General features: G+C 41.0%; 1 protein-coding gene across 1 annotated transcript; it reads right to left on the reverse strand.

Annotated features, from left to right (window-relative positions):
* Positions 1-9,401: 9,401 nt before the first annotated feature.
* LOC148981612 (uncharacterized) lies at positions 9,402-12,466 on the reverse strand. Its single transcript, XM_089129890.1, has 2 exons — positions 10,079-12,466; positions 9,402-9,546 (listed from the first exon to the last, which is right to left on the reverse strand). The coding sequence occupies exon 1, from the start codon at positions 12,396-12,398 to the stop codon at positions 10,338-10,340; it is 2,061 nt and encodes a 686-aa protein (XP_088986016.1). The 5' UTR covers positions 12,399-12,466; the 3' UTR covers positions 9,402-9,546; positions 10,079-10,337.
* Positions 12,467-16,619: the final 4,153 nt, after the last annotated feature.

The raw sequence follows: 16,619 nt of genomic DNA on the forward strand, positions 1-16,619 counted from the left end.
GTATACAGGACCTACAGCTGTTGTCTATGGCGCTCCGCGGGTCCTACCATGCCAGTGACGTCATCGGAACTGCCAGCGCTAACAAGCGCAATTTTGCGTTGCTTAAAAAAGCTATATTAATATATATTTTAAAAAAATGTTTAGTGTAATTTACTTTTAATTGTCATAAACAACACGTTTTCAACGTCGAAATTTTTCAGTTCAGTTCATCTTTAAAGTACCATAGACGTTTAACACTGCACTTAGTAATAGTTAATAGTTTCCTTTTTCACACCATTCTTTGTAAACCCTAGAAATGGTTGTGCAACTGAGCAGATTGTGAAATACTCAGACCAGCCCGTCTGTCACCAACAACCATGCCACGCTCAAAATTGCTTAAATCACCTTTCTATCCCATTCTGACATTCAGTTTGGAGTTCAGGAGATTGTCTTGACCAGGACCACACCCCTAAATGCATTGAAGCAACTGCCATGTGATTGGTTGATTAGATAATTGCATTAATGAGAAATTAAACGGGTGTTCCTAATAATCCTTCAGGTGAGTGTATGAAGGTGGAGGATATGACGGGACTCGGACAGAAAACATATTCATAGATGACCGGTAATGTATTAAATAATTAACGTTACAAAAGCTGTAACTGCAGTATAACAATGATACATTTTCTGACAATTAATGCATCCAAACAGTTGCTCACCTGTCTAATAAAATACATAATAAATCAAAGTCTTTGGTGTTTCCATGGTTCCTACAAAATAAATTTTGGGTAACGCGAGTATGATGTCATTGATAGGCAACCCATGGGCCGTGTCCTAGTTAAAACTGCTATTTTCTCTGGATTTAAACATTTAAAAAAAATTGGGATAATGTAAGTACACGACAAAAAATCTAACATTGTTCTAGTAGTGGTTTTTGGAAATTTTGATCCAAAAATATGACATAGTCCATGGAACCATAGATGCCAATAAAGAACATTTATTTTTAAGAGATGCACAATATGATAGCACAGATGACAGATTGCATCATAAATCACGCTGGCCTTCTCTTATGAGTGTAATAAATAGGATTTGGTTTTCATCGTCAAATCACAAAGTCATTTTGAAAGGCCAGATAAAAGTCATCCTGAAGTTTCTTATAAATGTATTTTTTAACATGACTCCCTCCATACGAAGCTTTAATATTCAACAGTGTTTACAACTGGTAGGGGGGGAAACATATCTAATAGATTACTGCCGGCTGGATAGATTTCGGAGCTCTGTTCTCAGAGGACACCTTGTTGTTTTTCACATTGTCTGATTTTCACATCTATAGGGACGAACATCTTGAAGAGTATTTCCTCTAGAGGAACACACAAATGAGAGGAGACGGTAGATGACTGTGCAGACAGGAATTCAAGGGAAAGTGTTTGTACAGAGAGAGCCTTTGCTGCACACTTGACTGAATCGCCAAACAAGAACAAAAGAGAAGGAAGCCACAAGTGAAAGATGACGAATACCCCCTCTCTCCCCCATTCTCCCCAAAGGTAAATATTTGTTAACCATGGCAGGTTTTATATAGATCATGTCTAGACCTATTAATTAGCGTGGTATTTCAGCTAACATTGAGAAGCTTTTTAGATACTTGGTCTGCTCCTCTAGGCCGTAATTAGGATTTGTTGAATTTGTAACACTACGCAAATTATATTCTAAAACTCCTTTTAATTCGCATTATCTGGTTTATCATTGTGAAAAGAGTTGTACTGTATTGTATTGAATGTGCACTTGTGATGTACTTTAAATTGTAAAACTCTATATTTTTTAAACTACTTACAGTGTGATGTTATTGAAATAAAAGGTCACTGAAATAGAGTACATAAGCACACTTTAAAAAGTGCTTTGTGACAATGTCAAATTAAAGGAAGGGGAGGCAATTTTCAGAGATGCTAGCAATAGCGAGCTAACATTGAAAGCATAAGATCCCAGCCTTCCTTCAGAGCATCAATTGCAATTCTTCATTTAGAAATGATAAATTGATCATTAATAAAGGATGAAAATACAATTATTAAACAAATTATAGATTATAGGTGTTTTTAAATCAAGAAGAAAGCATTTACAGCTGTATTTATAAACTGCTTATTAATGTCTATTATCTACTAATGCGTTATGAATGATGAATTAACTTCCTCATGCTTAACTAACGATTATTAGCGTGTAGTTAATATAAAGTGTTACCCCTAAATGAAATTGAATCTAAAAAAAATTTACTTAATGTTAATCATATACAGTTTTAAGATCTCTTTATAAAAAATGTTATGCGTCAAATTGTTAGTTGCATAGCTGTCAATGAAGGAACTGAAATCTTCATTTGTGCTCCGAAGATGAACAAAAGTCTTACAAGTTTGGAACGACATAAGAGTAATGACACAATTTTAATTTTTGGGTGAACTAACTTTTTAAAAGTAATTTTTAATTCATTATGTTTTTATAATATTTTGTCCTGCTTTAAATACACTGAACAAAAATGCTACACTTTTGTTTTTGCCCCCATTTTTCATGAGAAAAATCAACTCTATGCAAAGGAGATGTGTTGCACTGCGTAAGAGAGGAAATAAATATATATATACTGTATATTATGAATATATTGTATATTTTTTGTTATTATTTTTATTTCGGCTAGTAGAAGTACAGAATGTAGACCGGTAACTTAAAAATTTAGTGAAAGTTAATTTCAAACCCTGGTAGTGGGTATACATTTATTTAACTATAAATAATATGCAATGAAATAAATAAAATAGTATGTCTTCACACGGGTCAAGGTAAAGTGGAATTGCAATGTCTGTTACAGCAGTTAGTGTTTTAGTCATTCTTTTTTTTTTTTTTTTTACAAAAATATCCTATAAATTTAGTCAATATTTCATCATATATAACTCAGTAGGTTTTAAAGTTGTGTAAGTGATGCCCATTTTTCAGTCTACATTACACTTTTGTTAATGAACATTTGAATTCTGTCATCACCCTGATGAGATTAACACTTCTTCTTGAGCTTCTGCAAACATATGCTTCCGCATGTCTTCTACAAAATAAGAACAAGACAAAACACAGTTGAAGTAAATTACATTAAAATAAAACCTTCAATAATTGAACAAACAAAAATTGTGCATTGCATATGATATGGACATTTCCCAGGTTTCTTAAACCTAAAACGCTAGCAGTCAATTCTGCTTCAGTCTTTTCCAGTCAACTTTAGTTATACAAGTACAAAAATGTCATCCTACATTGGCTGATCAATAGCTATGACATTTGTTTATGCTGCAATAACTGCCTTGATATTAGAAGAAAGTAACAATCCTGTGGAAGACAAACTAAGAGTGAAGGAACAATATGGTCAAGATTTCTTGTCTAAATTCAAACTGCTCTTTAATTAAAATATCAGCAGCGCATCAAATGTAATATCACAGGAATTAAAATGCAAATAGCCAGCTAAAACTTTAAAGGAATGAAGCAAAAGCAATTACTGTCATGACTTTCACAGTGGCCCCAAAAATGCAGATTACTGCTCTTGTGTCCGCTCATGCACACAGCAATCAATTCATATAGTTCATTTCAAATACATTCTGCTCCTCTTGCTATTGTAATCACAGAGAGGTCTTGTTTGTTACCGACTGCAAAAATGAAATGGTTTGGAGATACATTCACAGATGCACTTTATTTAATCACTAAAAATTGTATTGTAAACTTGCCTATTAGGGCTCAGAAGTAGCACTGGGCTTAGTTCAATAATATTTAGCACTATTAAAATATTCTTCAGAGGGCTCTTGCATTTAGGCATTTGAAAAAGGCTTTAAAATAACGGCATTTTATTTTGAAGGGCATGATCAATGCTACAAACATGTTAAGCAAATCAAAGCTCAGTGCCATGCACCCTTTGGCTTTGGTTATAAAACGGTCATAAAAACGCTCGTGCGGTTATAAAACTATTGATGTCCAGCAGAAGGAAACAAAACAAAACTCAACAAAACAAACTTAGCTTGTATTGGCTCTGCTCAGTTTAACAAACAAGAATATACACTGTATAAGATTTGTTTCATGTGTGAGAGTTATTCATAAGAAAAATCTGTAACACTTTACCTGAAGGGGTGTGCATAAGACTGACATGACATCTTCATAACCTTGACATGGCATATGTCTTGAATATGAAGTAAGTTTATGCATGTTTATGACAGCTGTCATTAAGTGTCTTTCGCTCAATAATGACATTTCGAATGAAAATATGACATTAAGATGTCTTTGTTATGACATCTTGACATAAAATGAAGTTAAACTGTCATGTGGTTGGCTTAAACATTAGCTGTCATGAGGCCATTATAACTGAATATTTTTCGTGATCTCAACTAAAGTGGTTCTAATTGAATTTGTCATTAAAAAGTTATAATGGCTTCATGGCAGCCAATGTCAAAACCAACCACCTGACAGTTTAATGTAATGTTAACCAATAAAGCTAGGTGGTTTCTTAAGTTTGATAATTATAAATAATCTGCTATCATGTTTATGACAGGCTGTGTTGTCTTAGTAATGTCATGTTGTCATGACAAAGACACTGACAGGTTATGATGTATTGGTTTGTCATGTTATAACAAAGACATCTCAAACAATTTCATATTTGCATTAAAAATGTCATAACTGATCGAATGACACTTAACATGACAGTCAATATATGAGTGCATAATAAATTATACATAAAAACTTCCTTCATATTTATTACATATGTCATGTCATGATTATGAAGGTGTCATGTTAGTTTTATGCACACCCCTTCAAGTAAAGTGTTACCAAAAAATCAATTATAGTTTTTTTTATCGTGTCATGCATATTAGCTAATCAATTTCATACACATATCTATCTATATCTATTTAATATATTTTCCATTATCCTTTATACTTTTGCCGTAAGCAATAGATTTTACAAATCATATCTCTGACTATTTATCATAGCATGATTTGTAAATTGCACTTTACAAATCATGCGCTAAGATAGCCTTAGCCTAAGATAAGTCATAGCATAGTATCAGTAGCGGTTCTAGGCACGGGCGAACCGGGCAGTCGCCCGGGGCGGCATTTCTTCATGTCACATGGGGGGCGGCACGAGCAGTTAAAAAATACTCTGTGCCTCGAAGTTTTTCTATTTTTTATCATTTCGATTCAATTATTGGCAATGGCGCCCTGCTTGCTGAGAAGGTGCCGTGCGCAGAAGCGTTGTCAAGGGCATCTCCTGATTAGTTCACGTATCGCGTCTTTTGCGCGCTCGAGGTCGTTATTTCAAATCCTCTGTTTCAAATAGGCGCACGGGAAGCGCGCTCATTATGCGCTCACGGGAAGCGCGCTCATAAACTTTTCAGCACGTGCACCCAAACACTTGGGTGTTTTTCTCTTCTCCGTAAATAACTATTTTAGCAGAGCAAGCGTTTTTCTGTGGTGGAAATACATTAGCTACTAAAACTCCTTTGTCGTTGTGGAGAGCGCAGTGTAATGAGTGCATGGTTCTATAGCAACGACAGCCATGGCAAAATCGGTACGAATTTTACTATGAATAATAAAAGATAAGCTACTGTGCACTATAAATTTCAGGAATGTATCTTTATTGACTCATTCTTTTTATAGAGATGTTTCAAATGCTGAAATATATGGTTTATCTTTATATAAAAACCTTTTTTTTGTGTTAACCTTTTTTTAAGTTTAGTAGGTAAGATGAAAGACACTCCTTTAAAACAATTCTTTAATGTTATTAACTTGGCGAATTGATTTAACTGTGTATTAGGCTTTTTGAACAAGATTCTGTGTTTGTGATCATTTTGGTGACCATATTATCTAATCCTTTTCTTAATGATCAACTAAAATCAACTTTAATTGGGGGGGGGGGGGCGTGGGGGGGGGGGTCTCGAAGGGGGTCTCGCCCTGGGTGTAATTCAAAGTAGAACCGCCACTACATAGTATTGTGCATGGAACCACGCAAAAATAAGGGCCCTATTTTAAGGATAAGCGCATAGTCTAAAGCGCCAGCAGCAAGTGCACTTAGTGTGTGTCCGAATCCACTTTTGCTATTTTAACGACGGGAAAAATGGTTGGCGGACTTTTTTTCTTAATGAGTAATGGATCTAACATGCAATAAACCAATCAGAGTCTCATCTCCCATTCCCTTTAAAAGCCAGTTGCGCTCGCAGCATGGCGGATTCGCTCTTTACATGGGGGAATTTGAAAGCAGAAAAACTGAACGCTTCTCCAGATACGAAACGGATCTGCTCATACCTGAGTTTAAAGCGCACAAGCAGACCATCTACAGGACAAGCCGGATTCCAACATATCTTTATGAACAAAATAATAATCTTTCTCATTGTGATCCTTTTAATATTTGGCATATTTGTTTGCTATACTATGTGATTAACACTTCTTCTTGAGCTTCTGCAAACATATGCTTCTGCATGACATTCCTGTGTGTGTAATAAGCAGTGTACGCACGTTGTGAAACCGCCTATAGGCGCATATTACTAATGCACCCTTTAATATATAAAAACTAAAAATACTTCGCCAAGTTTAAATTAATCAAAATTCTTCTCCTGTAATCACAATTTGTGCAAGAACGGAATAAAAGTTGTAATTTTACTGCCACTAGTGTTCATTTAAGCTGGAAATTGTTATGTACAGGTGCTAAAATGTAGGTAGAGGCATGTTTTTTTTTCTAATAAGCTTATATGTTTTCTGTTAATATTAAGCAAATATAATTATGTTGTGATGCCAATTCAGTTGTCCTGTTAGACTGGAAGAAACCCTGAAGCAAAACACAAAGGTGTCAGTGTTTCGAGGAACATATTGATCTCTACGAAATCTTTTCCTCACTGTTTTCATTTGTTCCACCAATTGTTTACGATGGAACGGTGTTCGTCAGTTGGCAGTTCTGCTATGCGATCGGAAAACAAGCTGGAGTCTGTGACAGCTTGTGAGATGTACATTGGATCCACTGGAAGATAGTTGACCTTTTACTTTTGCCAAGGACTTGGTGGTGGAAACTAACACAAGAGTGAAACCGAAAACACAGACAGCCTTTACACGCCAGCAGCCTTGGTAAGAATTTCATCTGCTGTCTGATTATTTTTCTTTTCAAGGTGTTTGTGATTGAGACTTCTGCTTAAGATTCAGAATATGTCATCCTTGTGTTTACAGGTTCATGTTGTGCTGTAGGGCTGATCGCCAGAAGTTTTAATGAAAGAAACAACATTGTAACAAGGAGTTCAACCCCAGTATGCTCATTATCATCTAAGCACTATACACTGTGCACTTATACACTATTTATTTATGCATAGTCATGCATATTTTATGTACTCAATCGTGTAGTGTATGAATTATTGTCAAGTGAGTGCATGAAATGTCCAACATTCCAACATTTTCGGTTAATTGAATCATATTTAAAGTATTCTTTTTCTATTTGGACTTTTCAGTGTGAACACACTGCTGACACTATTTATACTACAAAACGTCACAACTAGTGCACAAGAACATGAATTGGGACACACCTATAGAACATTAATTCTGGCCCTGGTCAAGTAAAATTATATAGATGACATTACTGTGACATCACACAACATGCTACGAGTCTAATAATCTTAAACAAATGCTTTATATGTACAATTTACTACATTACATATAACTGCGAAGATTTTATCAGTATTGATTGTATTTTATTTGCTCATCCTTCCACAAAAAGCCAATAGCACCAGCAGGCAGTAAATCTTTAGGACTTGTGGTGCCTATGAAAGATACAAATCTGTTGTCCAACAATTGCTTCTTATTAGAGCAAAAGAGATCATGATGATTGCCATGAGTGATTTATCATAATTTCTGTAAAATACAGAGTTTGTCCTTATCCACCCGATTGCCTCAATGGAAGCCCAAATCTCCGTCAATCTTTTGAAAACACCATGTTTCAGCCCCACACACTGGTTATTTTCAGCTCAATTTGACTGCAAACATGCAAAACAGACCTTTACCAGGAATAATATTAATAATAAATTTCACAATACACATTTTGTTTCAAGAGCTTTACAGAAAATCATGATGTTATGAATTATATCTTAATATTTTCGTGCCTTAAAGTCATATTTGCAGATTAAAGCTTGGCGATGCTGGTTTACATTGCATAATTTGCAACACTACAAGCAATCAGGCTGTTGAGATTTGCTCTAGACCTTATGTAGCCCCGCCCCTTTTCATCATTGCACTCGTTGTCTTTTGACTTCCGGTCTGTATTTTCACAGCAACCTTGCATAGGTAAGACTAAACTGCTCGTAAAAAAAAATTCCCTGTCTCGATTTGTTAAGACATCTGCTTTACAATGCTTATTATAAACATTACAATGCTCATGGTAAGTTTTGTTAACTCTACAATAAGTAAATCAACTTCACCAGCTAATTCCTCCGCGACAGCGATCCCATAAATATACAGAGCAAGAGCAACCGCAAAAACGGAAGTTCAAAGACAATATTCTAAAGATGACGACGCCCATGTTTCTCTGGTGCATAAGGTCTATAGAGTAGCCTCTAAAGATATAATTATAGAGTACATGCCCAGCTTTATATAATTTATATAATATGTAGCGCCCCCTATGCCTACTTCCTAGTACTAAAGGGCGTGCCTGGGCTCTTAAAGGGTTAGTTCACCCAAAAATTAAAATTAAGTCATTAATTACTCACCCCCATGCTGTACCAACCCCGTAAGACCTTCGTTCGTCTTCGGAACACAAATGAAGATATTTTTGATTAAATTTGAGAGCTGTATAACTACCACATTGGCTCCTAAGGGACTGCCTCTTGACGGCCCAAAAAGTCAATGAAGAAAGTGTTTAAATATCCCAAGTGACTACCGTGGCTCAACTATATGTTTATCAAGCGACGCGAATACTTTTTGTGCGAAAAAACAAACAAAAATAACGAGTTTATTCGACTATTTCTTTTCTTCCTTGTAGGCCAGAACGAGACTTCCTTATAGATTTCCACGACGCATGCGCGAGAATTGCGATCTGAAGTAGTGTAAGCTGGTGTATTCAGATCGCAAATCTCGCGCATGCGTCGTGGAAATCTAAGGAATTCTCGTTCTGGCCTACAAGGAAGAAAAGAAATAGTCGAATAAACTCGTTATTTTTGTTTGTTTTTTCGCACAAAAAGTATTCGCGTCGCTTGATAAACATATAGTTGAGCCACAGTAGTCACTTGGGATATTTAAACATTTTCTTCATTGACTTTCTGGGCCGTCAAGAGGCAGTCCCTTAGGAGCCAATGTGGTAGTTATACAGCTCTCAAATTTAATCAAAAATATCTTCATTTGTGTTCCGAAGACGAACGAAGGTCTTACGGGGTTTGTTATAGAGGCTTTGGACTGTTAGGTTTGGATTAGTTTATGGATGAGTAAACCCTTCTGGGTGCCGGTAAGAGCACAAATAATGAGGAGACAGGTGGTCAGATTAATTTGGTGTATTGTAGATAGATGGATGGGCCACAACTGTATATTCAATGATGTACATAGTCTGAAAAATAAGTACAATAAAGAGAATGAATAAACTAAATATACAATAAGAAGCATGCACTGTTACATAATTAAATGATTATCCAGAATACTCATTATTGACATTTCTCTACGAAACATCTAGCTAAATAAACTGAAACGAAGTATTAAACAGGAAAAAAAATACACACGGCGAGGGCCATTGTCATCAATAACATTCAGTGCCCATATATGGATAATCGTATGGCTCATATGCAGAGCATACAGACAAACATGACGCTGATCGTCTAGTATTAGAACATCTTAACAGACCGACTAACAGCACCTCATTAATAACCCATACCACTGATATGGTGCTTAATAAAGAATGAATCGTCACACTTTAAGGAATAGCCTAATACTAAATAATAATACTAGCCTATTACCGATCTGAATAACACAGAACGATCTATACAGGACATGTCCGGACATGCACTTATGTCACGGACCCTTAACTCTATTCAGATCAAGTTACACAACTCAAAATCAACCTAAATATAATAAAAGTGACTTACTTTGAGGGCAATGACTAACATCACAATATTAGAGTTGCACCAATCACCCTGAACGAACAGGAATCAACATTACAGCTGACAGCTCTCACAGATTACATGCACTCAGCAGATAGCGGCAATTGAACTGACGACTGTACACAGTTCTGCAGGTTACCATGACTACGGTTTCAGAATAAAAGTCCCGACTGAATGAGCCTTTAATACAGCCGCCCCCAAAGATGTGGAGCATCTTTGCTGCCATGAAAGGCGACTTCACTTATTAGCTGCTAGAAGCATCAGGATCATCCTTAGGTAAGGCTGGCAGGATGACTAGGCGGGCTACTGGTCTGGTATAAACTTGATCCTTTATCTGCACGTCCGCTGAACGGATTTGACCATCCAGGCTCAGGTGAGTTTTGATAACTTGTCCCACAGGCCATAAACCACGAGGTAATTGGGGGTCGACAACTAAAACAAATGTTTTTTCCTTCAAGTTAGGGGGAGAGGCTTGCCATTTCTGGCGAGTTTGAAGGCTGGGAAGATAGTCCCTGATGAACCTTGACCAGAATTGGTCCGCTATGACCTGGGAATGTCGCCAGCGCCGGCGACTTAGCATCTCTGATTCTGGGTAAATGACTTGAGGCAGAGATCCATCCGGCCGCCCCATGAGGAAACTATTTGGCGTCACTGGGTCAGTATCTGCAATATCGGACGATACGTAACCCAAGGGTTTTGAATTCAGGATGGCCTCTACCTCCAGCAAGACAGTCATCAACACTTCCTCGGGAACTGACTGTGAACCCAAAACCGTGTACAAGGCTGATTTAACAGATCTCACCTCCCGTTCCCAGACTCCACCGAAGTGGGGGGCCGATGGGGGATTGAAATGGAAATGGATCTTATGGCGAGCAAGCTGATGCTGTATATCAGGAACTAATGCGGCATAAGCTTCCCGTAACTCCCTTTCACCCCCGCGGAAGTTCGTACCTCGATCTGACCATAACTCAGCCGGTGTCCCTCTCCTCGAGACAAACCTTCTAAGAGCCATGAGGAAGGAGTCGGTACTCATGCTTGGAAGTAAGTCTAAATGGACTGCTCTCGTGGTCAAACATTTAAACAGAATACCCCAACGTTTCTCTGTACGTCTTCCGAGTTTGACCAGCAATGGTCCAAAACAGTCCATTCCACAAGAATGGAAGGCAGGCTTGTAGAGCCGAAGACGAGCGGAGGGAAGATCTGCCATCTTAGGAATTGTCGGTTGGGCCCTCCACCGTTGACATTCTGGACACTCGTGTTGAAACCGTCGTACAGCTTCGCGGCCACGAAGAATCCAGTAATATCTCCGTAGTTCGGCAAACAGCCGTTCAGATCCAGAATGATGTAATTTTTGGTCATAATGGTGTATGATCAAACGGGTGACTGGGTGATAAGGGTCCAAAACCAGAGGATGCAAAACAGAGTCCTCAATGCCTGCAACTCTCCTCAAACGACCTCCTACCCTGATAAGACCACTGGACAGATCCATTTCAGGGGCTAAGGTAATTAGACGACTTTTGGACCGGACTGACTTCCCGCTCTCTAACAATTTAAAGTCCTCAGGAAAAGATTCTTGTTGCACACGTCTGAGAATTTGGAGCTCAGCCTTATGGTAATCCTCAGCCTGGGGAGAAGTTCCAGGAGAAATGGTAGTTCGAAGTTCTTGGGCTGTCACATCTAATAGTTCCTGCCAGGTATGGTAGTTCCATCTGTCAGTATTGCCAGAAGAGGGAGGGCAGGTACTGATCCCACAAAAGGCAGATTTCCGCAGTTCCGCCTTGTCTGCCATGTTCTCAGTCTTAGGAAATACTGGCCAATTCTTGGCATCCCGGAGGAGGAAGGAGGGTCCTTGAGACCATCGGTTTGGTACAGCAAGGTATTGGAGAGGTTTTCCTTTCGTGAGGTCATCCGCCGGGTTGTCTGCAGAGCTTACATAATGCCATGAACACTTCGCCGTCAACTCCTGGATCTCAGCAATTCTGTTTCCTACGAAGACTCTGTATCGACAGGACTCAGAACTCAACCACTGAAGGACCGTGGTAGAGTCTGTCCACAGGGAAGTAGACTTGATAGGTAGGGTCAACTCTTTCTCAAGTAACTTAGCCAACTGTGCTGCGACTAGACTTCCGCAGAGTTCCAGTCTTGGAATAGAGTGAGCTCGTCTAGGAGTGACACGCGAGCGTGCTATGATGAAGGACAGATAAGTCCGACCTTCCTGGTCAGTAGTCCGGAGGTAAGCCACCGCTCCATATGCCTGCTCAGAAGCATCCGAGAAGACATGTACCTCATGAGTAGCTCCACTCATTTCAACTTCAGGAGGGAGATATGGCCGGGAAAAGGTGATACAAGGTAGGTATTGGAGTTCCTCTTCCCAATTATTCCAAGACTGTAGGAGCTCAGGTGGTAGGTTGGGGTCATCCCACCCTCTCTGCTTGTTCCACAGTTGCTTAATGATCACTTTCGCTCGAGTCGTATAAGGTAGAAGCCAGCCAAGAGGGTCGTATTGGGAAGCTAGTACCTTGTAGATATTCCTCAATGTAAGAGTGTTATATACCACAGGTCGGTGCTTGTAGGACAAAGTGTCCGCCTGCCAGTTCCAGCTCAGACCTAGCGTTGATTCAGAGAGATCGGATTTCTCCTGCGTCAACCACAGTTCCACACTCACAGCTCGAGCATTGGTTGGTAGGTGACTCACCACACTAGGATCATTGCAGGCCCACTGGCGAATGTCAAATCCAGCTCCAGAGAGGATATTTCGTAGTCGATCAATCAAACTTCGCGCTGCTTCAACAGTAGGCAGGCTCTGCAAGCAATTATCGACATAGAAACACTTCTCCATTGAAAACTGAATCATCTCATCCGTCTGGGGATGTTGCTGTACATGGCGTTGTAGTGCGTAGGTTGCACAGCATGGACTGGAGGTCGTGCCAAAAGGCAGTACCTGCCATTCAAAAATCCTGGGGGCCTCATCCATCTTCAGGTCCCGCCAAAGGAAACGGAGTAGATGACGGTCCCCAGGTAGAAGGCGAACCTGGTGGAACATCGCCTTGATGTCCCCACTCACTGCCACGGGATGTTCCCTGAAGCGGATAAGAACTCCCAACAACGAGGCGCCAAGGGTGGGCCCTGGCAACAGGTACTGATTGAGGCTATGTCCTTGATATTGGTGTGAGCAGTTAAACACGATGCGGAACTTCCCATTGTGACTAACAATGTGGTGAGGGATGTACCAGCACTCAGCCGAATCAGGTAAAGGGTCAGTCGCTTCCCGAACAGCTCCTGTCTCGACTAATTTCCTCATTTCCTCTTTATAGACTTCAGCTTTAACAGGGTCCTTCAACAGACGCCTTTCTACACTGCGAAGGGTAGGTAGGACGGACTCCTTAGGTGCATTCAAACAAGGCATGTCCTTACGTCGCAGTAAAGGCGTAGCTAACCGATTGATGCCCTCCACATGGTGAGTGCGAGTTTCCATCTCAAGCAGCTGAAGAGCCTCATGATCTTGCTTGGACCGGGTTACATCTTTACTCTCCCACTGCGGACCCACATCCAACTGCCACAGGCGTTGAACATTCTGGAAGAGTTCATCCTGGATTGGATCCATGGTAGTTAACAGGCATTGCTGGGCTGCAGGAGGCCGCCCCATGAAAGGAATGGGGCCCTGGAGCGTCCATCCTAGGCGTGTATGAACTGCAGCTGGTGCACCCGGGCCGCCCCAACGAACAGGCTCTGTCGGAATTATGAGATGGGGCTGATCGGAACCGATGAGAAGTAAAGGCTGGACTTCAGTAAGTGTACTGATTGGAAGACCCTGCAGATGTCTGTACTTCTGTCGTAGCTGTTCTACTGGGTAAGACTGGCGAGATAGGTTAAGACGATCTGCTGTGAAGGCATGATTGATCTTATAACTGGTTTGGGGTTTACAGATGGAAGAGATCCGAAAGGATATGGAAGAACCATGAAGGACCTGGATATCGTCTCTCACTGTCCGTAAAGGAAGATCCTCAGGAACACCCTTGATCCCCAAGGCCTTAACTGCAGGGGAGAGCAGAATAGTCCTCTCCGAGCCATCATCAAGAAGAGCGAAGGTGTCAAGGGTGCGATCTTCATAATGTAGATTTACAGGAACCACTTTGAGCATGACTCGACCTCCGTCAGAGGGTTTGTCCAGGAAGAATCGATCAGGAGAGGAATTCGTCAGGCAACTCTTCTCCACTTGAGCTGAATCCTCCCTCGGGGATAGACCAACATTCACCTCATGAAGAGGGCGGAGATGTGTGCCTTGGCAGAGGTTGCACGGTTTCTTAAGGTCACATTGAGCAGCATGGTGTGCCCTAGCACATCGCCAACAACGATTGTTACTCCGAATCCATGTCCTGACCTGGTCAGAGGTAAGCTTATTGAAGGATGCACACTGGCTTAGGTAATGCTCAGTCTTATCACAGAATGGACAATACCGTTTCACTTTAGAAGGTTTAGTTTGTGAAACGAGACCCTTGCGAGAAATGGGAGTCTCCACTGGGGGTTCTTTAACCCCATGCAGAATGGTCACAGTTCTCTTTCCAGAGTCTTGCTTGGCGTGAAAGACTTTAGACATCGGCTCGGCATCGTAGCTGTGGCACCATGTTTCGTAACGGAGCCAGTTCGAAAGGTCAACCAGATTAGGGGTCGTGCCAGGTTGGTGGAACATATGGCGACGAAAGTCAGCACGCAGCTCAGGTGGAAGCTTACTAAGAAGTCGCGCCACATGGGACCCACAACTCAGCTCCAGTTCACCGTCGCGTCCCAAGGTTGTCAGTAATCCTACTAGCGACTGTACCTGGAGCGCGAACCTCTGAAAGGCAGATATATCACCTCGCTTGATGTCAGGACTTTCTAGAACAACAGCGATCCTCCTTAAGGCCAGCTGATGCGGTTGGCCGAACTTCTCATGAAGTGCAGTCATTGTATCAGTGAATGGGGTAAGGGAGTTCAAATAAGCGTCCGCTATCATTCTAGCCTCCTCAAGCTTGAGATGATCCACTAAGATCTGGTATTTGAAAAGTTCCGTCCCGTCAGGGGGGAGCAGGTTCTCTAAAGCAATCCGAAGTCGGGCAAACTCACCCGGATCAGGCCGGCTAAACTTAGGAATTGTAGGGGTAGGTCCTCTGTACACATGTTCAGACCTAGATGCTGCAGGAGGTTGATTGGGTTCTACCTTCATCGCTAAATTTGGAGGAATCGAATAAGCAGGCATAGAGCTGAACCATGAGGAGATAGGCACCGACGTGCGGCTAGCAGGTAAAGGCATGGCGGCAGGTGTTAGCAGCTCTTGGAGCTCTTTAGGAGTAGGAGGAGGGGGAAATCCCCAGACATCAGGAGCATAAGGTTTAGGAGGGCGTGACTGAGTAGCCGGGGAAACAAAGGAATACTTTCTGGTCCCTGGCATCACAGGTAGGTGAATTGTGGCACCGTATCAGACAAAGCAAGGTCATCCAACCGTGTGCTTAGGTCAACATCAGGCTCAGGCCACGGTGGTGGGGGAAGCTCAGTGACATGTCCATCCTCCACTAGGTTTGTAGATTCATATGGCCTCAGGAGAGGGCTGGATAACTGAGACGCTGTCGGCTGTGCTGGCGATAAGTTCTCTCCTCTAGCTTTACTGAGATCTACTCGAAGGGACTGAGCCACCTGAACTAATTCTCGTACTTCTGCTCGGACTTCTCTCAACTCCCTTAAGTCAGCCTGGAAAGCCTGATGTGTCTGCATTAGTTGAGCATGCTCCTGGCGCAAGTGCTGTCGATCACTGACATGTACAGAGGTAGTAAAATCAGCTGCCGAAGGCGACAAGAAGGATTGCCGAGGAAAAACAACATGCTGTGGAGGCATATAACTAGAGGACATGATCTGTGAGCCACCAGAACATACCAAGTCACCACCAGAGGCAGAGGCGTATGGCTGGAAGGATGGGGGAGGAGTCCGGTGGACAGGTGCCTCCCAGGTGTGTGGAACATCATGCGCACTGACAGGTCGGCCTCGGGGATAATGTACCTCATACTGTTGTAGGTAAGCTGGAGGACGAGTATTGCGCTTAGGGCGAGTTCCTCCAATCCTCTCCTCATCAGAGTCCATAACTTCAGAAGGGAGAACTCACTCCGGCTCGAAGGACCAATTTGTTATAGAGGCTTTGGACTGTTAGGTTTGGATTAGTTTATGGATGAGTAAACCCTTCTGGGTGCCGGTAAGAGCACAAATAATGAGGAGACAGGTGGTCAGATTAATTTGGTGTATTGTAGATAGATGGATGGGCCACAACTGTATATTCAATGATGTACATAGTCTGAAAAATAAGTACAATAAAGAGAATGAATAAACTAAATATACAATAAGAAGCATGCACTGTTACATAATTAAATGATTATCCAGAATACTCATTATTGACATTTCTCTACGAAACATCTAGCTAAATAAACTGAAACGAAGTATTAAACAGGAAAAAAAATACACACGGCGAGGGCCATTGTCATCAATAACATTCAGTGCCCAT

This window comes from Pimephales promelas, chromosome 4, assembly GCF_988280905.1.
Source record: "Pimephales promelas chromosome 4, fPimPro1.hap1.1, whole genome shotgun sequence".
In the NCBI taxonomy this organism is placed as follows: Eukaryota; Metazoa; Chordata; class Actinopteri; order Cypriniformes; family Leuciscidae; genus Pimephales; species Pimephales promelas.

Coding starts and splice junctions, on each gene's coding strand:
- LOC148981612 (XM_089129890.1), bottom strand. CDS start 12,398: ATGAGTGGAGCTACTCATGAGGTACATGTCTTCTCGGATGCTTCTGAG.